Here is a 27,525-nt window from a genome sequence, read left to right on the forward strand (position 1 = left end):
AATTGATATCATCCCATGTGATATGAACAAAATGTTGGCTTTTTTGGCCTTTTTTTCTGGAATTCAGGGTTTGTTAATATGGAATATAAAGTCTAGCATACCTGATGTTGTAATCATGTATTTAAAAACTTCACTGTGTCATATTCTGCTTCTGTAAATAAGGCAACAGTAAGAACAAGCATCATTGAGCAGCTAATCATTTATTGCATTGGATTCCATACCGAAAATAATAAGATAGAGCTCACATACTCTATGCACATAAGAGATGAAATCCTCCGACGTCAAAGGCATCAAAAACAACAACGAATATTGAATATAGAAATGGATGACTGACCTTCCGAGGAAAATGCACACCTTGCACCCACGGTAACCTTCTAGTCAAGCTGCACTCATGCCTCTGGTGTTGTGGGCTTGGATGAGAATAGTAATGAGGGATTGATCGAGTCCACCGGCAGAGGCTGCTTAGTGACCCAAAGCGTCACACAGTCGCAACAGGACTCATCCTCAAGATCCACAAACCAGGCAGCTAATCGACGCCGAGGATGCCCAGCCATGACTGATCGCGAGTTCTTGACAGCAAGGTGCCATTAAGCAACATGGAGTTATTAACACAAAAGAGGATTCGGTTCGTGATGTGATTCGATGAGATACAATGAAAAAGAGGTAAATGTATAGCAATGTGACCCATCGGTGTTTGTTGTTCATCACATTTCCCAAGTAATTGCTTTTAGCCCTTTGACTGGTGCAACATTCACATCTGCCGTGTCGCTCCTAATTACATCCTAACAATTCACAGTACTCGTTCATGGCCATAAAAGACCTGATGTACAAAAAGCATGGCTTAGATGTCCCAACTGTCCTCTGAAAAAGGTTGCAATAGGACAACGAAGTGACAACCAAGCCGCCTCTTTCACTCAGGATAATCTTCCTGATGACCTACATGGTCCACCCAGGTAGACAAACATTACATTCACTACTTTGGCAAACATGATCAGATTTCTGTGCCCTGTTCTGCTGTGCAGTGTTGCTGAAACACTTTGGAAGACATACAAATAAGAACATCCATTTATCCAGTTTCATTGCAAGGTCAGTAGTCTAAGCAGAGGTGTCCAGACTTGTCACTGGTCAACACCTTCCCTCCCTTCCTCAAAAGGGCCAAATGGCATTCTCGGGTCGCTGTGACAGACAATCCCTCCAGGACATCAGAGTTCTCTTGTAGGATCTCCTCATGGTTGGTCATGGCGGCCTCCAGGGGGGACACAGAATTTGGAGTTCTCTCACTAAGGTTGAGCTCGGACACCATCCACACAGTTTCTTCCACTTATCCGAGGTCAGGTTGCGGCGGAAAGATCCTAAGCAGAGAAGATCTGACTTTCCTAAACCCAGCCACTTGCGCCAGCTCTTCCAGGAGAATCCAGAGACGTTCCCATGCCAGTCCAGAGACAGTCTCTACAGCGGGTTCTGAGGCCTTGCGTGTCTGGGGCCTGCTATCGGCGAGTACTCAGAACACCTCACCCGGGAGGCGGCCAGGAGGCGCAGATGAAGGAGGAGGCGCAGGAGAAGCACCAGCTTACCCCGAACCCCTCCTGGATGACTCTATCTCCAAGGGAGAGACCAGACACCAATGCGGAGGAAATCTAATTTGGCCGCTTGTGTCCGTAATCTTGCTCTTTCGGTCACGACCCAAAGATTGAGAGAATCACCACAGCTTCTGTGAGAGGTGAAAATCCCTATTTGACAGAGTCAACAGAATCACCTCATCTGCAAAAAGCATTCTGTCCATAAATGTTATGAATGGATTCAATGATAAAGGGCAGCTTTGGCAGAGTCCAACCCTAACTGGAAATACTGTTAACTGTCTAGAATGTTGACCAAACTCTGATACTGGTCTTACAGGGACTGAACAGCCCGTATTATGGCGTTCTGGGCCCCATACTGTCGCAGGATCCTCTATAGGACATGGGTGAAACCTTCTATAAGTCCACAAAGCACAAGTAGGTTGGCTGGCTAAGTGCCAGAACCCTGCTGACGGGGTCTGTCCACTGTCCCACGGCCAGGGGAAAGCCACACTGCTCCTCCCGAATATGCTGCAACACCATGCATAGGAAACCTCTTTCAGACATTTGTACCTACACTTTCTCTCTCTTTCGGTCGCTACCTAAATCTTGTGACCAATGGTGAAAGGGGAAATGTAGATTGACAGGTAAATAGCGAGCTTCGCCGGTAGACTCAAATCTCTCCTCACGAGGACACACCGGTACAAAGACCGCATCCTCAATCTATCAGTCGAGCTCAGGACACATTTGACATCTTTCATTACAAGACTTTGATGCCCTCCATCTGAGGTAGGACTTCCCTCCTAACTCACATGGGGTAATTCATTCTGTTCCAAGAACCATGGCTTCCACATTTGGATTACTTGTTCCTCAATGTGGTTGCAAATTCCCCCCCCCAAAAGCCCTTAAAGTCAAACATCATCCACAAACAGCAAGCAGAGATAAGATGACCAGATGGGTCAGCAACCTGGAAAGTGTCTACCCCACATATGTGCTAGGAATTCCATACAGTATGTGCATTCGATGGATCCTTGACAATGTCCAACATCCACCATGAGCAAGTTTGAGTCCAACGATGCCCCTTGAGTTGTCTTTAGACTAACTTTGCATTCATAGCTGAGAAGAGGGGACACTTTTTTTAAGAACAATATTTTCTGGGGGTTTCATCAAACTTGACAAAGCTGTAAATAAGTGGAGACAAAAGGTAGCGAAGAAAACAGGGCTAAACAGCTGGAAGAATCACATTTTGTGTCTACACTTCAAAGATAAATTGATAAATTCTTATTTCCATTAGGTGCTATTTACCCACAAAATGGGCTTTATTGCTCTATTTTAAGGAGAAATATGCTGAAGAAACAGTTCATTCTCACCAGTCAGTCATACATTCTGTGGTGGAAATCCACAATCAGATAAGAATCACACACCCTCCTATGTTCAAAGGAGCAAAGTGGGGAGTAAAAAGAGATGCACGAGTGGAGAGTCTTGAGTTGTGTTGATGAAAGGAGGGTGCGTCTGAGCCTCACAAGCTTGAGGGAAGTTTCGACTGGTTGTGTTGGCTCTCTAACCTTTTAGAATTTACAGATAGAAACTGGTTCTGAGGTTCAAGTCCTGAATATGTCCAGGTGACAGCGGTGGTGTCACCCGCAATCGTGGCCTGGGGTTTAGTGGATGCGTCAGGGGAGGAGAAGGAGCCTGTTGCCCCCCCTGAGGTGATCGTCAAAAGTCTGTCTTGTGTATGGTGTAAAGAACTGTAAGAGCCTGAGATGGTCTTTATTTCCTGCGTAAAGAGCTCGGCTGGTGAGTCGCTGCTCTCCCTGATGGTAAATGCCACCTTGGCTGGGCACGAGGTCTGACCTATAAGAGGGTTGTGAGAGTTCTTGGGCCCGGGTGGCTCGCTTTGGTAAACTGTCCTTCCCTTCACAGGGCTCTGTAAGCCGGGACTGTGGAGAGGAGGAGTGTAGCAAGGCGAAGCTTCCGCTGAGCCGTACTGCGTCAGGGAAGCGAGGGCGGACTGCTCGGGAAGAACCTGCGGCAAGAAAACCGAATGGAGCCCCGCCAGGCTGTGCTGTGCCAGAGAGGCTGTGGCCGCGTCTCTGCCTGCAGATGTCCTACCGAAGGACTGTGTGCTGGTGATGATGGGAAATAGTGGGAAGTTCACACTGCTGGTGATCCTCCCTGCGCTGCCATGACATGACCCCATCTGCTGTGTGATGGCATGAGAGCTCTGCTGCAGCTGGCTGAGAGTCGGGCTGACAGAGCTGGAGACCAGAGGACTTATGGAGTAAGAGGAGGGGGCCGGGAATTTCCCCGCGAGCCCTACCATCTCCTCCTGCTGGAGCAAACTGATTGGATGGGGCGGGGTGGTCATGGCTCCGTGGAAGGGCTGCGGGTGGAGTTGTGCAGTGCAAGTGCAGGAGACGGCGGCTTGGCTGAGGGGGAAGACTGAGGCCAAGCCCGAGTGGGGAGGAAGGTGGGTCGCCTGAGTGGGAGGGGGCAGGGGCTGCAGACTGCCGGTGATGATGGGCCGGGATGTAAGAGTAGGCGAGGGCCCTGTAGAGAGATGTGGTGCTGTCATGGAGGCCAGAGTGGGAGTCTCAACCTCTGTGCGGAATTTAGTTGAACCCACGGGAGAATTGGCCACTGAGCTACAGACGCTAGATGGCAGTGATCCAGGGTGGGTTCTCTTTGGATGGCTCATTGGGTCTTTTAGGGAGCCAGGGATGAGAGGATGATGAAAGAGGATGTGGGGCAGCTGGGAATGGTGAGTCAAAGCCAGTGCCAATGGCGTGGTGGCGGCAGCGGCCTGGAGCGGACCCTGAAGAAGAGGGGCCCAGATGACCGGGGTGGGTGACGAAGGTGCGGGTGGGATGTTCAAGATCTGTGTGTTGCTGGTCTGGTTCAGTCTCGTGCACTGGGCCATGTCTCGGTCATGCTGCACTATCCTTTGGATGATCTCGCTCTCTTGCAGGTTTAACGTGCCAGAACTTTGGTGATGTTGGACTTTATGCTGAAGAACGGAGTTTCTCTTCCCTGTTGTTAAAAGAGGAAGAAGAACTAGAAATGCACGGCTGGAGATGACCTCGGTGTGTTTCAAACGGGCAGCCTCTAATTGCTTTTATTATGGTTTTCATGTTTACATTTTACACTACAATGTGATTTTTTGTTAAACTTATTAAACACACTGTGGTGTTTTTGGGACAGGAGAGAGCATTGAAGTAATTGCTCCCTTTCTTTCCCACACTTGGCTCAACTGGAAACATATCTGAAGCTTGTTTGTACCACACCTTTTTGGCTTGCAACACAAAGCAAAATATATATATATTTAAATTACATATATATATATATATATATATATATATATATATATATATATATATATATATATATATATATATATATATATATATATATATATATATATATATATATAAAATGGCTGGGGAAAAAACAAATCATACAATAAGTCAAAATATCACTCCTGATCAATATAAGGACTGCATGGCAGGTTCTAAATTACCGTAGCATAAGGGTCAAAAGCCTTAAATGCACTGGAATCTTTATCCCCAAAGTTCTCACCGATGCGGTCCAGCCGGTCGAGGGCCACCGTCTCGAACGCTCTCCTCATCATTGGATATTCTTCCAGTACCTCGTTGAAGTTGTCGACCGACAGAGAGTAGAGGCGACAGTAGTTCTCTGCTCGCACACTCGCGGTCCTTCTGCCTCGGGTCAACAGGCAAATCTCTGCAGAGAGTGTGGGAAAAATATATTATTCACCCAACTTAAAGGTACAGTGTGTTTAATGCGTTTGCCATCTAGTTCTATTTTGGGTTCAAGTTTGAGCTCCACTGTTCTTTGTCTTGATTTCTGTAAATTTCCTCCGCAAAAAAGCATCTAATACTTCAGGGTGACTTAAAGGCTTTTTTTTTCTACTGCATTTTTTGACTGATGCAATTTATATACCGTAGTGACTGATAAAAATGTGATGTTTGATTATTCTTAAAAATATTAGGAATATTTGACTATTATTAAAAATATTAGGACCGTTTTTATCATGTAAATACAGTTTTGGAGATGATTCATAAAAATAGGATAAAAATATAAAAAGAGAAAATATCGAAGTGTTTTCTCATTCCGGAAACAAAATCAAATAAATTTGGCAAAAAGGTTTCAGCAAGAGGTCGCTGATGAAAACGAAGAGCGCTGCCTCTGAACTCCACAGATGGAGCACTTAATGCAATTTCTGCAGCTTACAGTTTGTCCTGACCTAATCTGTCGTGCCAGATCAGAAAAATTAAATAAAGCGCCATTTGGGGGGGGGGGGGGGGGGGGGGGGTCGACATATTTTTAAGGGTAGACATATTGAGGATATATAGACACAAACACACACCGTCTCTCACGCTCGCACTTTGCTGTCCTGAATATTGATTTAATATATTCTAGTCAGATGAACACATGGGGACTGCTGACAGAATTCATCGTCCGTGTATTTGTCCAAACACGTTTTCACTTGCAATTTGACCACCGGTAACATGGATTCCCTCTAAAAGGTTTAACTTTGATTTATTAGGTTTTTTTCAAATTATACCTGACTGATGAAATAGTGAAACTGTCATTGATACAGTATGTCCCATCGCATCAAAACATATAAGTAAATAAATACAATTCAGCTGTAGAATATTGTGATAAAAAAGGGGGAAACCCCACAGATGGAAGCAGAGATCAAACAATCTCTGCCGCTCTTAGTCCCGAGCCCCTTTTAAGGAGATGATGTGGACAATTTTTTCCGAGCCGCAATAGTGCGCGGGAAGTTAATCTGCTGAGTGCCTGAGCAAAATAAATCAGAACAAGGCAGACTATTACCACTTCTTCACATCAGTGAACCGCCGCCAGCCAGGGGTTGTATTAGTATGCATTAAATGGCCCGTTGTGTGGGGGAGATTACCTCCGAAATAAGAGCCATCTGACAGCTTGGTGTCTTGGCTGTTTTTGGTCAGGACGCTGACAACCCCATGCTGAATGAAGTACATTTTCTTGCCGATGGTTCCCTCTCTGATGATGTAGTCGGCTGGCTGGAAGACCTCAAAGCGCAGTTTGGTCAGCATGGAGGTGACAAAGTTGGGATCGGCGTTGGCAAACAGAGGCATTGAGGCCACGAGTTTACGGCAGTTAAAGTTGATGATCTCCTGCAGTAGCGGCGGGAAGTCAAGCGGTACAAATAGTTGGACACTGTACTTGATGAGTAAGAATACAGTACATTTACAATAAGAACATCTATTTTCTGACTGCTATTTATTTTTACTCCCTTCATTTGAAAACAGATATCTGTACTTTCTACATGGTGGCTTTTATTCTCGGTACGAGCACCAAGTTAATCAAAGAATAACAACAACAAGGTTGTTGTTGTTGTTTTTTTTCCTTGCTACAAAGCTACCCAAAGAAGCATACAACTGACGGTTAAAGGAAATCGCTTTTACTTTTGTACTTACATTTCAGAATGTGCACTTTTATATTTTTACTTAAGTACAGAGTACTACATAGACACTTGCACTATTCGAACTAATATACTATTGCACCACATCGTGTTAAAATTTTGCCCAATCGGCATCCATTGCAGCCTGATCATCCTGGAAGTGAGATTCCCCCATGTGTGGCCCCTTCTCAAGGTTTTTCATTTTTCCACTTTTTTTTTCCATGCCCGCCTGTCGGGTTAAGATCAAGGGATGGCGTTACTATTTGTGAACTGCGGGTGTATGAATTCCTTTGAGACTTTTTTTTTAAATTAAGGGCTATATAAATAAATTTAACTTGACTTGACTACGGAGTGCGAGTGCTTTTGTGCTTCTGCTCTCTTGAATGAGGCACAATCGGCGAGGCATTTGCATGCCATACAGTTGATACGTTTGCAGTCATTATGAAAGCTGTGTGAATAGTAGCACTCGCTTAATGAGCTCTTGCATCTCCTAATGAGATTGCATGATTGTAAACATGGTGAAAAAATTGTGTGCAGGCCATTTAGAGCCATCGGGATCACTGTTTAGTTTATCTGTTCAGGTGCACGAAGTAAAAATAATTAAATCATTAAATCGAACCATCCATTCATATTCCGATCCGTTTATCTTCACACGGGTCGCGGAGGGTGCTGGGGGTGTAGGTAGTACCTGAACCGGTTGCCAGCCAATCAAAGGGCACACACAGACGAACAACCATCCATGCTCACACTCACACCTAGGGACAATTTAGAGTGCTCAATCAGCCTGCCATGCATGTTTTTGGAATGTGGGAGGAAACTGGAGTACCCGGAGAAAACCCACGCAGGCCTGGGGAGAACATCTAAACTCCACACAGGAAGGCGGGAACCGAGATCGAACCCATGACCAGAACTGGAATTGAACCTCTGCACTGTACCTCTGCACACCAGGCTGCAAAATCACAAATATACTTATTTATTTATTATTTTGTATATTTCCCACCAAAGTTAAAGGACATTTCAAATATTGAGACAGCCTACATGGTGATAGTGGTGGTGAAAGTGAATGTCAACTGTCATGTGATGACATTTCCAATGCAATCAACATACTGTATTTAGGACCCAGTAGCAGTCATACAGGAAGTGAAAATCCCCAAAGCAGATTACTTCTGACCTCTCGCAGCGGTTCATTCAGCTCCTCCAAAATGCTCTCTTCGTCAAACATCTTGCCCTGGTAGCGGTGCTCGTAGTAGTCATGGATTCTCTGACGCATGTCCGCGGGCAGCTTGTGGAAGGACATGTACTGTTCCACCTGTTTGTACTGCGACCACAATTGAAATACAATGAGACAAATATGAAGACAAGCAGCAATGATAATCCAAAAGCGAAACGCAAAGTCACGACAAATGTAATATGATAATTAATCTGTTTGATGCGTTGGCTCAGGAACGGTTAGGCCATCTGTGAAACCTTGTCCAGGGTGTAGGTTCGGGCCTCTGCCCCATCTGACAAATACAAGCGGTGCTCTGTAGGCTGCGGCTAATGTTATTAACTACTGTGTCCTTCAACCATGTACTCTTGCTGCAAAACACCACGGATGGAAAATGGATCCGACCTATATTTGTTTTTGTTCTGCTGTAGGTCTACCTTGCACTATCTGCCGACCGTTTCTGCGTTGAGATACGAGTGACCACTTTTTTTTTTTACGCCCAGATATGACTTCATTCATAGTTTGGCAGACAGTGAAAATCTCTTTTGAAAGGCTTCAAGCTGTTTATTGCCATTCCCAGTTGAAGTCTACTGGCAAACTAGAGCAAAGGGGTGAGAGAAATATGTTGTGTCTTGAAAACAAACATAACTTTACATTTAAATCCGTAAATGCTCACACATAATGGGAAATACTATAACAAATATATCAAAGGCATAGATTTGTTATCCTCCGCAAAGAACGATAACTATTATAGCAGATAAATGTCACTTTTCATGACCAAAAGAGTGTGCAGTGAATGTATTTCTCTGTTGTGTAGAGGTCAGTGTAAGCCACGCACATACCCACCACCGCAAAAACTGCGGTCTCACATCTATCCTCAATATTTCATCTCTTTGACCTGAAAAGTCATTACGGTGCATTGCCGACTAGTGGTCTCCTACCTTTTCTTGGTACTGCCTCCTGGAGGAGTCCAGTGACTGAATGAGTGCAGTGGCGTGCCCCACAAACATGGCAAAGCAGGTTGCGCCCACAATCATGCTGAGGATGGTGAGCCACACGTCGGCCATTCCTATGGGCGGGTACAGCCCGTAACCGATGCACAGCATGTGGCTCATGGCTTTGAAGAGAGCGTAAGAATATTGCTGACCCCACGTGTCATTCTGGAGGGGGAAAATTATGATGTCAGCATTTTATGTCCTCGGGTTAGTTGGTACAAGCAAAACTTTAGTTATGTGCTACAATGTAGCACATCATGTAGCTGCTACATACAGTAATATAAAAATTAGGTAGGTCACAACTTAAGGACCAGGTACAAAATGACAGCCTGTCACCCGTATGCATCACAATCCTTTTTTTTCTGTCAATGTGTTTGGTCTGAGAAGCTTGTGAATAAAAACAAAAACCTACCACCATCTTATTTCGAGTGACCCAACAATCGGGAGGGAAGTCCTGAAGCATGGGAACCAGAAATTGCAGACAGCCGTCCCAGTGACACAGCAGCAGCATCATACCAATCAGGTTCATGATACGCACCATAGCACTGGCCAGGTCATAGGTCATATGGAAAACCTGAGACACACACACACATCATTATCATCATTAATGGACGTGAAACAATGTGATGAATATCTCTTCATAAATAGATCTATGAAATTGGAATTCTCACTCATGCAATGAGAGGATTTGCAAAATGGAGTCTGTTCTTTTCTCTGTATGCCAATGGCGACAGTTGTCCTATAGCGGACCATAGTGCTCTTAATCTTCTGTAGAGAACAAAAGGCTAGTACATTATTGCGTAATAACCTGCCACCAATATTATTGTCCCATGGGAAATGCAGCCTGACGATAAGTATGTGAATTGAAAGGTGTTGGGGAAAATTATTCTGAAATAAATGTGCCAGTTTGTTTTTAAGTCTCAGAGTACTCGACATACAATACTGACTTATTAATGTTTAAAAAATACTTTATATTGTAAAGAATTTCAGAAATTGATGGCAATAACAATACATACGAGGCAAATGTAATCTCTATTGCAGTTTTGCACTGTTGCACTAACACGGACAATTGTGCCAAAATAAAAAGACAGTCTTCCTCATTTTACCCCTCAAAAAATTGAGATTTTCCAGTGAACTTCATATTCATTTGTATTAAGTAGAGATGTTGCTATAAATACATATTGCTCGACTATCTGCACTTTTTGTGTGGGTGTGTGTTCAATTTAAGCTAATGTTAGCATCTTATAATCACATTGTGGACCTTCACTTGATGATTTAATTCGCAAGCTGACTGTGTAATGTTTAGCAAATATTTTTTTCAGATGAGATATTTAATCCTTTGATATTTCCTGATGACAGATTCAAAATGGTAAATTTGACAACATCGAGTGATACACATTGTATCATTTTAAAAATTACAAAATATGTAAATATTGACTATGCACCTATCCCATAATGCAGGGGTGTCAAACTCATGTCGCGGGCCACATTGAAGTTAGGGTTCCCTTGGAGGGCTGCTATGAATTTTGGGAAACGGTATAAATGTTTAATCCTCTCCACATATTACATGCACAGTGCACAACAAATTGATTAATAACTACTGACTTTTTAAATCAGAAGTCAAGAATAATGACTGTTATTGTGGATTACATATGACAATTTGAAATTTTGGTTCAGACTTTAGCAAGCATCATGGAACTTGACATGCTTGATTTGCTTTCGCGGTCCATATAAAATGACGTGGCGGGCCAGATCTGGCCCCCGGGCCTTGACTTTGACACCTGTGCCATAATGTGTGGGACATGCCAAAAATCACATACTGTGTACCTAATGAAAAATAAAATAGGGAAAATGAAGAAAACCGATCTTAAGAGACTTAGCAATGTACTGGCATGTGTGAAAATGTTTGGCCACTTACAATAAAATGTGTGAGCTTCATTATTTTGTCACAGTTGGTGATAACATTGCGATTCTGATGAGGACACCAAAGGCACTTCATACTAATATGACCAACAGTCTCAGACTGATTTTTTTCGGGGGGAGGGGTTGGGGTCTCATTCTAGTGCGGGTGCACACACAGTGGCGTAGCGAGGGACGCTGAGCTCAAGAAAACAATCTCAGTCCGGGCTGTACTTTTCCCTCCGTTACGGCACCGCTGGGTGTAACTAACTAATCGGTAGGTGAGGGGGGGAAATACAGTTTATCATTCATTACAGTCAATTTGTGTTCGGTGTACCTCCTCCCACTGATGGATGTAGCGGATGAGTCTGGAGAGGCGTAGCAGGCGAAGCAGACTGAGGATTTTGGTGAAGCGCACGATCCTCAGCGCTCGCGCAGTCTTGTAAAAATCCGAGTCAATGCGAGTCTCTACGATGAGAAAGATGTAGTCCACGGGTATAGAGGAGATGAAATCCACCACAAACCAGCTCTTCAAGTACTTGATCTTGATCTTTTGCGGGTCCAGAATGATCTCCGTGTTGTCCTCTTTGACGATACCCGTGCGAAAGTTGAGGACCAGGTCCATCAGGAAAAAAGTGTCAGAGACGACGTTGAAGACGATCCAGAGCGGCGTGTGCTCGTCCTTAAAGAAGGTGATGCCCACGGGGATGATGATGAGGTTTCCCACCATCAGAAGCAGCATGGTCAGATCCCAGTAGAATCTAAAACAGACAAAAACACCCACGCAGCCCGCGTGGGAAACCGTTTGAACACGTTATTGGCAGCAGGGAAAACGATGCGTCGAACTTTTGCGAGTCAGATAGATGATTTCAAGGTTTTGTAATTCTTCAAGATTTGATTTCAGACCGAGGGAGAGATAAACAAGTGGAAACTTTTAGTTTCATAGTACATATGTATTTTCAAAAACTTCAATGCTATTCAGTATAACAGTAGACAGTGAATCCACAAAGCTGGTGCGGTATACATTTCATCGACAAATAAGATATGACTTCTGTAGCAGATCCAAGAACTGCTTCCTATGTTGTGAGGCATGGAAAGTAATGGCACTAAATTGAACAGTGTCATATCGTTCCGAGTTTGGCAACTTTTGTTGAGACAAAGGATGTGTTTTACAAAAGGAAAATCTCACAAAGATGGCACAAAAGTATTCAAACTGAAATAATGAAGATCTTGTCTCAATTTACACCCAAATTTGGTCGGGAATTGAAATGTTTTGAATTTGAATTGAATTTTTTTTTCCCCCCAAGATGGCGCCGGAGTAGGCAGCCTTGTAGTAGTGCTCTTCAAGAGCCTTGCTTTTTTGTTCTTTTTTGCTGTTTTGTCTTTTGTTTTGTCACATGTTGTTTGTTGTTTCATTGTGTGGACCTGATAGGGACTGTTTTCAGCGCTTTTTGGCCACGACATTCGTCAAAGGAGCAGTATCTGTGCTTGGTGGTTCCGCCTTCTCGGCAGCACGCCTGTACCAGCAAAGATTTTGATTGGGAGGAATGTCGGCGCAATTGACTGTCGGTGCTGGACAGACCTGGGGCGCTTGTGTTTCTTGCGGCAGTAATGGGCGGCATTTTTCACAACCCCGATTTGTTCAGTGGCTATGTCGGCGCTGTTGGACAGTCGGCGTTGGTGCGGCTGGATGGATGGCCGCTGAAGTTGAGGATGAGGAGAGAGGAGCGTTGGCGAAGAGCGCCGATGCGTATTTGGAACCGTGAGTCGCCGCTTGGAATTGAAATGGATTTCCATGGGACAGGAGAAGTGAACCAATCTCTTTTTTCGTCAATGGATGCTACAGCTTCTTGTTGACTTAGAAACTTAGCTTGTAGCCGACGTGTGCACATTTTGAGCATGACGTCTCTGATCCACTGGTTAAAGGACACTTTGATTCTCTCCTCTTTCATCTCAAACTGCTTCAAACAACAAAGCGTGTGTTGGAAAAGTGGTTAGAACTGCATGACTGTCCGTGTTTTATGTTATGTGTTGTGTTTATTATTTGACTTTATGTTAACTGTTTTGTTAAGCGCTTTGTTACAGCTGCCGCTGTTGTGAAAGCGCTATATAAATCAGCATGTCCATCCATCCATCCATCCATCCATCTTCTACCGATTATCCGGGGCCGGGTCGCGGGGGCAACAGCTTTAGCAGGGAAGCCCAGACTTCCCTCTCCCTAGCTACTTCTTGCAGCTCTCCCCGGGGGATCCCGAGGCGTTCCCAGGCCAGCTGGGTGACATAGTCTCTCCAGCGTGTCCTGAGTCTTCCTCGGGGTCTCCTCCCGGTGGGACATGCCCGGAACACCTCACCAGGGAGGCGTTCAGGAGGCATCCGAATCAGATGCCCAAGCCACCTCATCTGGCTCCTCTCGATGTGGAGGAGAAGCGGCTCGACTCGGAGCCCCTCCCGGATGACCGAGCTTCTCACCTTATCTCTAAGGGAGAGCCCGGACACCCTGCGGAGAAAACTCATTTCGGCCGCTTGTATCCGGGATCTCGTTCTTTCGGTCACGACCCATAGCTCGTGACCATAGATGAGGGTTGGAACGTAGATCGACCGGTAAATTGAGAGCTTCGCCCTTTGGCTCAGCTCCTTCTTCACCACGACAGACCGATACAACGTCCACATCACAGCAGACGCTGCACCGATCCGCCTGTCGATCTCCCGCTCCCTCCTACCCCCACTCGTGAACAAGACCCCAAGATACTTAAACTCCTCCACTTGGGGCAAGATCTCCCCCCCGACCTGGAGGGGGCACTCCACCCTTTTCCGACTGAGGACCATGGTTTCAGCATGTATTGTATTGAAATCTGGCCATTACGTTGTGACTGCCGCCACAAAAGATATATTTCAAATTGAAGCTACAAATGTGAAATGTTCCCCTCTAACACATTTCCAAGCCTTCTTTGCATGCCACATTATCATGCATGCCTCAAAAGGATTCTTCCGGGATCCTCTATGGCAGGGGTGTGAAACTCGTTTTTGCCGCGGGCCACATTGTAGTTACTGTTTCCCTTGGAGGGCCGTTATGAATTTTGGGAAACCATATCAATGTTTAATACCCTCCACATATTAAATACTAGTGCACAACAAATTGATGAATAACTAATTTTACAATCAGAAGTCAAGAAGAATGACTGTTATTGTGGATTACATATGACAATTTGAAATGTTGATTCAGACTTTAGCAAGCGTCATGGAACTTGACATGCTTGATTTGCTTTTGCAGGCCACATAAAATGGTGTAACGGGCCAGATCTGGCCCCCGGGCCTTGACTTTGACACAATTGCTCGACGGCTATGTCATCGCGTCTTCTTGTTGTCCCCATCATAACTTGGGAAGGAGGTAAAAAAAAAAAAAATCACAAGGAGGCAGGTTGGGTAATTAGAGAAAATGCTCCAGCACGCTGATGCTCTTCTCAGCCAGGAACTGTCAGATGCTCATGGCATTGTGAGCTAGCTCATTGTCATGGTAAGGCGGCTACAGGTTTTCCTGCCGGAACTCTCGTCTCTTCTCGGACAACAAACGAAGCAAGCGCGGCGGTATTTGTTTTGGTTGGCTGATCGCCAGGCACACACTGATGAGGAAAATGTATAGTTTGTAGTTTGGGGTTTGAGATCTGACACATTCCAGGTTTCTTGCACTTTCTGTTTTTTAGTTGAAGCGCATTCAATTGTGGGCTGAAATAGAAAAATGAACAAACAAGTTATTTGTTGTAAATATTTTGGGACCAATGAAGTTAAATTGGATCATCTCGCCGCGCGGCAATACTGCTCTACCAGATGTTCCATGGCAGAGTGGTTATGGAATCATTGTTGATAATTAAGCTCGGCTTGAAAAAATACAAATGAAGAAAGTCAAGGGGTTTACAGATACACTTGCTACAAGACTGTATCCGATTTGGGCAAATTATTACTCAAGCAGTGGTGTTTCGCAGATAGCCACGACCGGTGAAGCAATGCGTATGCTGTTGAAAAATACTTTCAGCTTACATGGTCGAACTTTGCTCAACTTCTGCATCATATCCTGCTGAATATCTCTGCGAATGTGCTGCCTCTATTTTTGTCCAACACTGCGCTTCAGGGCACGAGGATGGAGACTAAAAGTCCATCTGATTTGCTCCCATAAGAAAATATAGATTTTCCACACCTGACTCACCGCTCCAGGAATCATCACCGGCGCGTTCTGTTCCATCTCGAGCTGCGTGGCCAATTGATTCTGGTCATTATATCTACGCGGCCTTTTGTTTTTGCACGCTGCATTAAATTTCTCCTTGAAGTAGCTGATGTATGAAGGACCTTTTAGAAAGAGTGATTTCAATCTAAATGCGGCACTAAGCACAGCAATAATCAGTCCAATGCATCTCAGCCAAGCCGAGGAAAACCTCCGCGTGAATGCAATCTCGAGCTTGCGAGCGCACGCCCAATCCATCCTGGAGAACTAATTAACCTCGAATCGATCAACCGGCGGCCTGACACACCTGCTCACTTGCGCCAGCGGCGGCGAGCGCAAATCAACAGCCCCCAAAGACGGCCCCCACCCCCTAAAGGCACGTGTGACATGTGAGGGCGCGCTAACACGCCGTATCCTCAAGACCAACTTGTTTGACGAGGGATGAACATTGATGGCCGCAGGATTCGCTTTAAACAGAGCTGATTAATTGAGGCTTCCGCCCTCCTGTCAACAAGCGTCACTGTAATCTATGTCTGAATACGTATGAGCAGCTTGCGATGAGGAGGCGAGTGCTCATGATGGCAGCAAATCGATCCGTAATGATGATAACGGGAGAAAAAGAAGACCGAAGGGGAAACTGTGTTTTGGTGATCATGTGCTAGGTACAGGTGGGAAGCTTGTAGGCTGAAGCTGGTTGTGTGATAATGTTCACTTGATATGAATACAATACAATACAATACAATACATGCTGATTTATATAGCGCATTCACAACAGCGGCAGCTGTAACAAAGCGCTTAACAAAACAGTTAACATAAAGTAAAATAATAAACACAACACAGTCGTGCAGTTCTAACCACTTTTCCGTCACACGCTTTGTTGTTTGAAGCGGTTTGAGATGAAAGAGGAGAGAATCAAAGTGTCCTTTAACCAGTGGATCAGAGACGTCATGCTCAAAATGTGCACACGTCGGCTACAAGCTAAGTTTCAAAGTCAACAAGAAGCTGTAGCATCCATTGATGAAAAAAGAGATTGGTTCACTTCTCCTGTCCCATGGAAATCCATTTCAATTCCAAGCGGCGACTCACGGTTCCAAATACGCGTCGGCGCTCTTCGCTAACGCTCCTCTCTCCTCATCCTCAACTTCAGCGGCCATCCATCCAGCCGCACCAACGCCGACTGTCCAACAGCGCTGACATAGCCACTGAACAAATCGGGGTTGTGAAAAATGCTGCCCATTACTGGCGCAAAAAACACAAGCGCCCCAGGTCTGTCCAGCACCGACAGTCAATGGCGCCGACATTCCTCCCGATCAAAATCTGTGCTGGTACAGGCGTGCTGCCGAGAAGGTACAACCACCAAGCACAGATAGTGCTCCTTTGACGAATGTCGTGGCCAAAAAGCGCTGAAAACAGTCCCTATCAGGTCCACACAATGAAACAACAAACAACATGTGACAAAACAAAAGACAAAACAGCAAAAAAGAACAAAAAAGCAAGGCTCTTGAAGAGCACTACTACAAGGCTGCCTACTCGGGCGCCATCTTGGGGGGGAAAAAAAGAAAAAAAAAAGAAAAGAAGATTGGTTTGGTTCATCGCATGGGCTCGGAACACTTTCAAGGCAATAACGACCAACTTCACACAACTGTCAGGTAACCATCCACCAGCAATGAAAATATGACAAAATCAAATCAAATGTGCCATGTTTGAGGTTTTACGAAAATGTGATTGTGTCTCTTGTTGTTGAGGGAGGATTTCAAATTAAAGACAATAATGATGACGTATGTATAAACTTTCATGCCGTTGGTACAAATCGGGCAAGGTGGAGCATTTGGTTAGTGAATCTCGGTTTCTGCTTAGTCTCCTGCAATCTCCCACGTTTGAAAAACATTTGATAAGTTGGCAATACATGAAGAAGAAAAAAAAGAGTGCAGATGAATGTTTTCACATCGTTGGTGTCTCCTGAGTGCTCCAAATTCAAATTAGACTCTGCTGCAGTGTAAAGCGGAGCACTGTGCGCAGGCAGAGGTGCCTATATATATGTGTGTGTGTGTGTGTGTGTGCGTGCAGCACTCTTACACTAACTCTGATGGCTACCTCCCACCCCACAAAAACAATTAATATTGTAACAATATAATATTAATACTATGATATTAAGATATTACTGTTCCTATTGAGAAACTCTTGATAGCTTTGGATTACTTGGTCACTTTGTGACCTTTAAAAATACAAGAAATGACAACAAATCATCTTTTTGCCCCGATCAGGTGAAAATCACGTGTTCAGCCTCGATCTCCAATCACCGTAATCGGAGAGGGACATCCCTACCTGCGGGGAATAATTTAGAGGGGAAAAATATTCTGACGGGTTTAACTAGTTTGTTGTACCACTAAAAGTGAAAATATGGCCAATATTCTCAAAATTGTCCAAAAGATTTGTTGAGTTGCTGGCACAACTTGCAATTTTAATGTAACATAGCTCTAAATTTCCGAAAGCTGTATCGTTCAATATTGGGAGGATATTGAAAGGCAATGTTCCCAAACGTTCATGATAATCGTTGGGTTTTGTTGTCACTTAATAATAAAACAATGTCGATTAACTTGCTCTCAGAACATTGAAGCAATCCCAGCTAGACGGTTCTGGTCATCTTCGAAGACGTTTCGTCTTTCATCTGAGCAGATTTAGACAGCTCATTCAACAAGGCTTGGTTAGGATTGCACCAAACCTTGTTGCGTGACGGATGAAGCCTACTCGGTTGAGAGGCGAAATGTCTTCCGAGACGTCCAGAGCCGATTCGTTTGGGATCCATTCAACGCCCTGAGAATGACACGACCTGGATGAATGAATAGTGTTCACAAGCTTGATTTGTTGTTGTTTCCCTTGAAGAAACTCCAAATGCTGAAATTTTTGTCTTGTGAGGGCGCTAATTCATGTGCAAGATGCTAGGATTGCTCCTCTTTCCATTACTTCCTTCAGTTGTCTGTTAAACAACGCATTTGCATTACTCCCGTCATCTGCCCGTTGTGGCTGCAGTGACACAGTGGTCCTAATTGTTCATCCCCTCTCTGGCTAAATCCACCGTTATCTCCTGGGAATCCATGTCAACTCCAGAAGTCAGCTCCCATCAGCCAGATGTTGAGTAGTTAGCATTAGAGCTGTGCACACGTCACTGCGCTGCGGAACATCGGAACAGCTGGACCACACAAAAATAAAAAAGTGTGCAGGGGACAGTGCATTACCGTCCCCCCTTTTACGGAGCCTCATCTTGGCTCATCAGCTGACAGTGCACGCAGCATTCGAGCCACAGAGATCAGGCAACGAGCTGGTGCGATCCTGCCACGTGGCTCAAAATAAAGCTTGCAGTTGTGGGGACGGCGCACCTCTGCGGAGAGGAATCTTGCACGATTGGGGTCAGAGTGCAACTCGGTTAAAAAGCACGAGAGCACAAAGAGAGAGGAGTTATAAGCAAAGTGAACACAAAAAGGCTTAAAAGTGGTGAAAGGAGCTTAGATCAATCAGGGACAGCTGAAATAAAAAGGGATCACAGTTGTACTGGAGATGCTTATCTCTTGTTGCCAGACTGCAGCTGAAGCGTAACAGCCTGCATCAGCTCGGTGGCTTAACACACACCTGTACTGACTGAGGCTCAGGCCCACCATCGTATTACCATGCGAGCGAGTCCAGAGCGTCTGCTGCTATATCCACCGCAGTCATAATAAAAGACAGCAGCCATTCACGACACAGCGGTTGAAAAAGGGCACAGCCGTGATGGATGCGTGTGTGAGCCTACTCCATTTGGATATGAAGTCAGATTAGCAAAATGGCGACTTTGGTCGAATCAATTCCCCAATTGTACTATTTTCTTGCTTTTTACTGTACTTAACGTATTTTCCAGACTATAAGTCACCGTTTTTTTTCATTGTTTGGCCGGGGGTGCGACTTATACTCTGGAGCGACTTATGTGTGAAATTATTAACACACGATTATGTAATTTCACATGTTATTTTCACATTAAACCACAAGAGGGCGCTCTGGTCCTGTGTTGATAAATCGACGATGAGTCTGACGTAAGCGACGTAGAAGAGGAAGCGGCGCATCGTCTACCTCCCGAGTTGGGGGAGTTGTTTAAAAGTGACACCGAGGATGAAGATTTCATTGGATTTCGTGCTTTGGAGTGAAACTGATAGTTTGGTAAACTTGTTAGCATGTTCTTTATGCTAGAGTTATCTGAATAACTAAATACGTTACGTCGTTACTGACATTAGCGGGCATGTCAGTCATGTAACGTTAGTATACTGTACACTTATTAAGCCTGTTGTTCTCTATTTTATTTTTATTTTAAATTGCCTTTCAAGATGACATGTATGTTTATGGTGTTGGATTTTATCAAATAAATCCATCCATCCATCCATCTTCTACCGCTTATCCGGGGCCGGGTCGCGGGGGCAACAGCTTTAGCAGGGAAGTCCAGACTTCCCTCTCCCTAGCTACTTCTTCCAGCTCTCCCCGGGGGATCCCGAGGCGTTCCCAGGTCAGCTGGGTGACATAGTCTCTCCAGCGTGTTCTGGGTCTTCCTCGGGGTCTCCTCCCGGTGGGACATGACCGGAACACCTCACCAGGGAGGCGTTCAGGAGGCATCCGAATCAGATGCCCAAGCCACCTCATCTGGTTCCTCTCGATGTGGAGGAGAAGCGGCTCGACTCGGAGCCCCTCCCGGATGACTGAGCTTCTCACCTTATCTCTAAGGGAGAGCCCGGACACCCTGCGGAGAAAACTCATTTCAGCCGCTTGTATCCGGGATCTCGTTCTTTCGGTCACGACCCATAGCTCGTGACCATAGGTGAGGGTTGGGACGTAGATCGACCGGTAAATTGAGAGCTTCGCCTTTTGGCTCAGCTCCTTCTTCACCACGACAGACCGATACAACGTCCGCATCACAGCAGACGCTGCACCGATCCGCCTGTCGATCTCTCGCTCCCTCCTGCCCTCACTCGTGAACAAGACCCCAAGATACTTAAACTCCTCCACTTGGGGCAAGATCTCCCCCCCGACCTGGAGGGGGCACTCCACCCTTTTCCGACTGAGGACCATGGTTTCAGATTTGGAGGTGCTGATTTTCATCCCAACCGCTTCACACTCGGCTGCGAAACGCTCCAGTGAGAGTTGGACAGCCCTGTTTGAAGGAGCCAACAGCACCACATCATCTGCAAAAAGCAGGGATGCAATACTGAGGCCACCAAAACGGACCCCCTCAACGCTTCGGCTGCGCCTAGAAATTCTGTCCATAAAGGTTATGAACAGAATCGGCGACAAAGGGCAGCCTTGGCGGAGTCCTACCCCCACTGGAAACGACTCCGACTTACTGCCGGCAATGCGGACCAAACTCTGACATCGGTGGTATAGTGACCGAACAGCCCGTATCAGGGGGTTCGGTACTCCATACCCACGAAGCACCCCCCCCACAGAATAAATTTCCCCCCAAAATGCGACTGATACTCCAGTGCGATTTATATATGTTTTTTCCTTCTTAATTATGCATTTTTTGGCTGGTGCGATTTATAATCCGGAGCGACGCATAATCCGAAAAATACGGTATTTTGTTTTTTGGGCGCTTTGATTTCTGTGTTGGCAGAAAAATGGAGCTGCGCAGTATTTTGATGGTTCACACATTTGCCTGACATTTGAGGTTCAGGTATAAATGTTGACTCTGAACTTCCTGTGTGGTGTTTGCGTGTTCTCACTCTTCCCGCATTCCAAAAACAAGCATGTTTGGTGAAGTGCAGTCTAAAGTTTACCACGAGAGTGAATTATTCTTTGTCTTTAAGTTCACTGCAACTGACTGGAGATCAGTTCAGGGTGTTGCCTACGTTTGAACCAAATATAGCTGGAATTGGCTCCAGCATACCCCGACGCAAATGAGAACAAGCGGTATAGAAAACAGATAAATAACGGATGCTAACAAAGAGTGTTTTTCACATTCCGATGAAGTACTGGGTAATATGACGTGTCATTTGTATCTCGTCTTCTGCTGCATGTAATAAAATTATCGGAGGACGCTTGATTTGGTGAACCATAGTTTTGACTAAAGTTTCTTGAACCTCACAACTGCCATCACTTGGAAGACTGTACAATAAAATGAGGAAGTGAGCCACATAAACAGTCATCCTACATGCAAAATTAAATATAAGAGACAATAAAATTAATAATAAAAACAACTACTAAAGCCTTGGGAAAGAATAAACTAACAACAACAAAACCGTGATTAGTAAGAACTTTAAAAAAAAGGCCATCAAGGCATGCTGGGTACACCTTCAAACTAGAAAGCAGTTTGCATTTTGAGCCTCAGCAAAACACAACGAATGACAAAACTGAGAACCCATTTCTAAGTATTTCTTTCCTCAATGTTGATGACCATCCCAAAACGTTTTGTTGGTCTGCTTATGCTACCTGCTGCCCGATAAAACGGCAGGTCGAAGCAAGACGGCGTAACGGCGAACTAGCGATGGCAAGTTTAGCAAGGAGCTTCGACGACAGCCTGCTCAACCCGTTGTGGGTTCGACCCTAACTAATGAATCGCAGCCTCCATCAACTCGCCTCCACTGCGAGAATAAACAAAACTTCTTTCAAGTATCGCCTTTACAATGGGATGACGTCGAGGAGTAATTACATACCCGTCAACTCATACGGTTTAGCCATAGTTCATACGGATTTTGTGGTGAATCCTACGTATATGGCCGTATCGCACAAATCATACGGATACTGAAAATTTCCGGTTGTTGTTTTTTTTCACCAACTCCAAATGATTTGGAGTTGGTGAAAAAAGTAACGCAGGAATACAACTCTGAACACAGTAATGCCACTAAGTAGAATGATGATTAAACATTAACCAGACATTGTATTAAGGAGATCTACAGTAAATATTGAACATTTCGTGGGGTTTTTTTCTGCCGTTATTTTGACATATAAAATGCTTTGGTATGTTATAAGGATTTTTTGCTCTTTATAAGGATTTTCTGGTCGTTTAGAGAGGTTGGCGCTCCAAAAAGTTGACAGGTATGTAATTATCAGAGGAAATTATGAAACTTCCTAAAATAATGCAATATTATCGAGAGTGAAAGACCGAATTAAGTGCTTGAGTGAGAGTACATTCCACAGAGGTCCCGCTGGAACTGCGTGTGCAAACACGAACAGCAAAAGAGCAGGAAATGTAATAAGTGTCTTGAGAAAAAAATGTAATTGAAAATAATATTACACACACAGTTAATAAGAAATGGTCCCGTGTTCCGTAAGTCACCCATGAGGAGTGTTATAAAAGATTGAAATTCATTTTCGTATTGACAAAGGAAATGTTATTGAACTGCAAAATTGAATATTCTGTCTATAAAAAAGAAGAAAGTTAAAAGGATATTATTTTTTAGGATAAAAATTATTCCAAAAATAGATGCATGTATTACTAATTTGTTTTCACAGTACTGTTCTGAGTTTTGATAGTGACTTTTGAGATCTGCGCAATAAATGTTCTTAAAATTATATTACAGTCGAGCTCACCTTTTTAATGTCTTTTTTTAAATCAATTTATGTCAGTTTTGTTTGGTAGGCTGCATGTCCTAATGTACCGTTCTAGCGTGATGCCATGACACCTAGCACACAGCACAGAACAAACAGCTGGGTATCTTGATTCCATTCCAATTTCTCTCTTTCGGACCGTCTAATGTCAGCGTGTTGCGGGTGGCACCGGGACCCATCCACATCTCCACTCCATTAAACTAATTGTGCTGTAATAATCCCGCCTGATGTGTGCTTCTAATATCTTGAATGGTCATGTTACCCTATTTTGATTACCCCATTTCCAAGCTCCTGCTGCATTCACTCTAATCTAATCCACTCGTCTCACTAAATTATATATATGTATTTTTTTTTAAAAAAAAGGTACCGGTAATTCAGATGAGTGGAGGAAAAACGGCAGTGACACACATTTCTGTACAACAAAGTAGGATGTCCGAGTTTTCAGGTCAGATGTCAAAACAGGATCATGATGGCATGCCGAAATTTATCAAGTGTGTAAGACTGCCGCAAAAACAATTGGATTGCAATTTAATGTTTGATACAAACATTTCATTTTAGGGCAAACTGCTTGGTTGAATCACCCGGGATAAATGTTCCTGCGGAGACAGAGTTGATCGAATGCGATTGTGCTTTTCAGATGTTTTGGATCCTATTAAGCTCATTTAGCGGGCATGAATTCATTTCCCGCGAGAGTGGCCTTTACGGTATGTGTGATCAAGTCTTCAGTCGATGGTCGTTTTCAGAAATGATTACACTTTTCTAGACAGTCGGCATCTTGAAGCACAATCGCTGTATTAGCTCGCCCATCTGATTGTGACACTTTGTGACCGGGGAAACACAAACACTGAACTAATTGGATAATATGCCGTTATTGTGGTTTTCAGTGATGGAAAACCACACCGGGCTCCGTCTAAAATTCATTTAAGTTTGAACCAGTGCAGCTCTATACCACACGAGCACAACAATAATAAAAGCATGATCTGTTTTCGTATTTCAACCAATGCAAAGCATTATGTTTTGAGCAATGCATTCATTTTAATACACTTCTTATACTTGATAGACTGTAACGACACGTGTATTTGTAATTCCAGAAGATGTGTAAAACTTTCAGGGACTGCGCATGAATTACCTAAAATCACTGTATGGGTGTATAATCCAGAATCCAGCAGATTTGACACGCTCCCTTTCGTGCTCCACAGCCCTCTCACTGCCCAACATCCGCAGAGAGAACTTGTTGACTCCAGGTTGGAGCATCGCCCCAAATTGCCGATGCATGAATCCGGCTTGGTAGAGCCGCTCATCCTCGGGGATAATTTGCTCGGTACCTTCCAACTTGATGAAACTCGTCTGGTCAAACACGGACGACTGACCGGCCGCCGCGTCGCTCAGACCCCCCGTTGCCGGGCCGCGCTCTCCGGGGGAACCGTCCCCGACACCCGCGTCCGCTTCCGGGATGAGATGCCGCTGCTCCGCCGCATCTGACCCGGTAAGATGACGCCCGCTGATGGAAGAGACGCTGCCCCTGAAACGGCGACAGTCCCCGTTCAAGTTGGTCTTCCCGGCGGCATTCGTGCAGCCCTCCTCGATGCTCCTGCAACTGCTTGCGGGAGACAAAGAGGACAAGTGTCTCAGCACAATACTTTTCCTCTTCGTGTCCTTGTCGCCGCTGTCTCCTTCGTCCACCGCGAAAGGTCTTTGCCCGATGTTTGGCGGCAGGCTGTAGAGCCGCTTGCGCATGGAACACTGGAACCTTTCCATTTGTTTACAGGAGCGGAGCACAGCGGGAAGGAGCAGGGGGGTGAATCATAAAGGTGTCATGCACTTGGAGTGCCACCGAAAGCAAAACGCGGAGGAGGCGCATCGGCAGGACGGGTCCGTATTTGACACTTTGGACGTGCCTTCGCTTTGCCACGCCAGCCCGGGTCCAAACATTGGAGATGCGTCAACAATCAAAGTCCGCCGTGTGTGTAGGAGGCAAGGGGGAAAAGCGTGTCGATCCACAGCGTGTCGATGAGACTGCATCGGGATGCAGCGTGCTGAGCATCGGAAGTGCGGGAGGACTGAAAGAATGTTACAACTGCTGCTGCTGATACTGAGCTCCTCAATGACAAAGCATGGTCTCCACCCCCCCTACGGGATAAATGCGCGGTGTCAGCAACAAGGTGGTGGCACGCATGCACGCACATGGCACATGCTTCCTGACTCCCCTGATCCATCAAACGCCTCCACATGAAGTACATTTGCACAATTTACTGTTTCTTAACCTTTATTGAACAAAGGCGCATATTGGCATATTGTTCACGACACACTACCTAACAAAAAAATATAAAAAGTATAGTCTTGTGAAAAAAAAATACTTAAAGGTCTAATCTAGGGGTGTCAAAATTGACCTATTAATGAATTTATCGACAATCCAATTAATCAACAAATATTTAAGTCATCCTTTAGAACTATTGTTCAATTTAAAACTGTCCCACCGGTCTGATTTCACCCAGTCAACAGTAATTATTCTGATTTCTGTCATCATTCATGAAAGCAGGACATTTACAAAACATTTGCTTTTATTTTGGAAAGCAAAGACCCAACCAGTAATTGGATCACAGTTTTCAAAACGTTTGGCGAGGTTACAACATCAAACCCTCTCATGTGATATTGCTCGATAATCACGAAACAATACCAAATAAACAACAATAATTAGTTGACAAAAAAAGTAATGGGGGGGAGTGATTTTGTAATGCACAGATGCAAAATGACATTTTTGCGAATTAAAAATTGACTTAAAAATATTCAATAGTAACGGCCCTTAAAACCTGGGCCCATTTCATTAACACAAACATGCAACTGTATCTATTAATTGTACATCTCGTGGAAAACCATTTCTATGTTCTGGTTCTCACAATACGCACAGATGGATCAAAGAAAAATAGAATTTATAAATAGTACAAATAAGGTGAAATTGTATCGCGGCTCTCTCACAGCACCATGGTTGAGAATCACTAAATTAACGGATGTCAGGCAGCAACTTGTTGGTAAAGAGACACTGGAGCAACTTTATAGTAGCAAACGTGAGGAAAACGTTCACAAGATTTGTCCCTGCAGACATTATTTGAGGATGAGCTGTCACGATAAAATTGCTTGTAAAGTTTGACTTTGTTCCCATTATTTTGATCTTTTATGAGAAATAATAGTTTCAAAATCTGAACAAATCTTAAGCGAACCAGCATCCCATAAGTGTTTGTAGTGGTCTTTCACGGTTCCACAACATTCTTAAAAAGATTGCTCCTCCCCCTTTAATTCAGCAATAATGTCAAATTGCACGAGTTGAATGCGATACGAAACTTAAATCAGTCAGTAGTGCGCAAAAAGTAACTAATAATCATCAGTCGTCAAAGTCTGTGTGTGTAGTTAGATTTTGAGAATTTGAATCCCATTTATTTGCTTTATTTTGGATTTCAAAATACTGTACCGGGCAAGATTAATTTGGCCATAGTGCAGCTTTAGGCGTGTGCCACTGAATGGATAGAGTCTCTTACAAACTGCCAACAAATCCTCCACATTTAAGCAGATCACTCGATCTTTAATCATCTAATTCTGTGCCATGTGTGCTGCGTGGACAGCTGTTTGTCAGAGTGCAGCTGAGAATGTGAGCAACAGAGCGATGCTGCACTGATCATTCTGGTGGGGAAAAACACACCGTCAATTACAAGTGTAAGTTGAGGGGTTAGTGGGTTTTAGATGGATTGCTCTACGTTTAGAATGGGCAAAAAGGAGAGGACGACTTCGTTTGAACACAGCTTTTTTTTTTTTCAACGGCTGCCTCCCAACTCTCGAACGAACACTCCCCCTCCCGGTAACGACCCACCTTCTTTTCTTCCCCAATCACATGTAAGCAACATAAGAATATTTCAGAACGTATTAAACATAGTATAATTAAGGTAACTATCATAAAAGAATATAATGCTTAAATATAAAATGACAATAATTAACAATTTAACAAAAGCTTACACAAGCTTTAAACAAGAACGCCATCCCTTTATTTAGACAAAAGCCATGAAAGTGAAATTGTGTTTTGATTTTCTTTGTGTCACGGTTGTGTTGTCCCTTTTTCTGCCCCCCCCCCTTTTTTTGTTGTTGAAGTTGATACATCTTGCCCCCACTGACTGCAAGTTGAATGAAGGTTCCAGAATAGAGTAGAACCCCCCGCCCCCCACCACCACCCCCCGCACCAAAAAAAAATCTAGTATGTACTTACAGTACTCAACCGTCCTTCCCTTTAAGGTTTCAATATTTTGCCTGTGTAGACGAACGGTGTATAAAGGCGAATTTATTGTGGCGATGTTATTCAGACTGCAGGCACCTCTTTGCGAACAGAAAGAGCTCAAAATTTGAATGAGGTCTACTCCACAACTGCACACGTGTGCGTTAAGTGCGCTGACGACCTGTATGCATGCTCACCACTCTTATAATGAATGTTTGACTTTTCAACTCCATTTATCCATAATCCCAAAGGGATAATACATCTTGATCCCCGGACTTTCATGCACGGGGCTTTCATCGTCACCTCTTCAATCTGTCCGCATCTAATTTAGGGCTTTAAAATACAATTTTTAAAAAACAAT

The 27,525-nt window shown here is 44.4% G+C and overlaps 2 protein-coding genes across 3 annotated transcripts; both read right to left on the reverse strand.

The window, feature by feature from the left end:
- Positions 1 to 181: 181 nt before the first annotated feature.
- Positions 182 to 27,050, reverse strand: LOC127597144 (potassium/sodium hyperpolarization-activated cyclic nucleotide-gated channel 3-like). Of its 2 annotated transcripts, XM_052059906.1 has the most exons (9): positions 24,036 to 27,050; positions 11,465 to 11,888; positions 9,767 to 9,802; positions 9,641 to 9,682; positions 9,175 to 9,393; positions 8,198 to 8,344; positions 6,499 to 6,739; positions 5,133 to 5,297; positions 182 to 4,586 (listed from the first exon to the last, which is right to left on the reverse strand). In XM_052059906.1, exons 1-9 carry the CDS (start codon positions 24,662 to 24,664, stop codon positions 3,076 to 3,078), a joined length of 3,414 nt encoding a protein of 1,137 aa, XP_051915866.1. In that variant the 5' UTR covers positions 24,665 to 27,050; the 3' UTR covers positions 182 to 3,075. The 2 variants fall into 2 exon arrangements, with proteins under 2 accessions (XP_051915866.1, XP_051915865.1); XM_052059905.1 differs by having other exon boundaries at positions 9,641 to 9,802; positions 24,036 to 27,049.
- LOC127597146 (uncharacterized) lies at positions 13,262 to 20,729 on the reverse strand. The gene is made up of 2 exons (XM_052059908.1): positions 20,075 to 20,729; positions 13,262 to 13,596 (listed from the first exon to the last, which is right to left on the reverse strand). Exons 1-2 carry the CDS (start codon positions 20,624 to 20,626, stop codon positions 13,285 to 13,287), a joined length of 864 nt encoding a protein of 287 aa, XP_051915868.1. The 5' UTR covers positions 20,627 to 20,729; the 3' UTR covers positions 13,262 to 13,284.
- Positions 27,051 to 27,525: the final 475 nt, after the last annotated feature.

Source organism: Hippocampus zosterae, chromosome 3, assembly GCF_025434085.1.
Source record: "Hippocampus zosterae strain Florida chromosome 3, ASM2543408v3, whole genome shotgun sequence".
NCBI classification, from domain to species: Eukaryota; Metazoa; Chordata; class Actinopteri; order Syngnathiformes; family Syngnathidae; genus Hippocampus; species Hippocampus zosterae.

What these genes read in the sequence shown, in the direction of transcription:
- LOC127597146 (XM_052059908.1), bottom strand. Translation starts at nt 20,626, where the DNA reads ATGGACAGAATTTCTAGGCGCAGCCGAAGCGTTGAGGGGGTCCGTTTT. An exon ending in GGCTCTCCCTTAGAGATAAG is followed by an intron (nt 13,597 to 20,074) that starts GTGAGAAGCTCA and finishes CTTAGAGATAAG; the next exon opens with GTGAGAAGCTCGGTCATCCG.
- LOC127597144 (XM_052059905.1), bottom strand. Translation starts at nt 24,664, where the DNA reads ATGGAAAGGTTCCAGTGTTCCATGCGCAAGCGGCTCTACAGCCTGCCG. An exon ending in GGAGGCAGTACCAAGAAAAG is followed by an intron (nt 8,345 to 9,174) that starts GTAGGAGACCAC and finishes TTGTGGTCGCAG; the next exon opens with TACAAACAGGTGGAACAGTA. An exon ending in AGATGGCTCTTATTTCGGAG is followed by an intron (nt 5,298 to 6,498) that starts GTAATCTCCCCC and finishes CACTCTCTGCAG; the next exon opens with AGATTTGCCTGTTGACCCGA.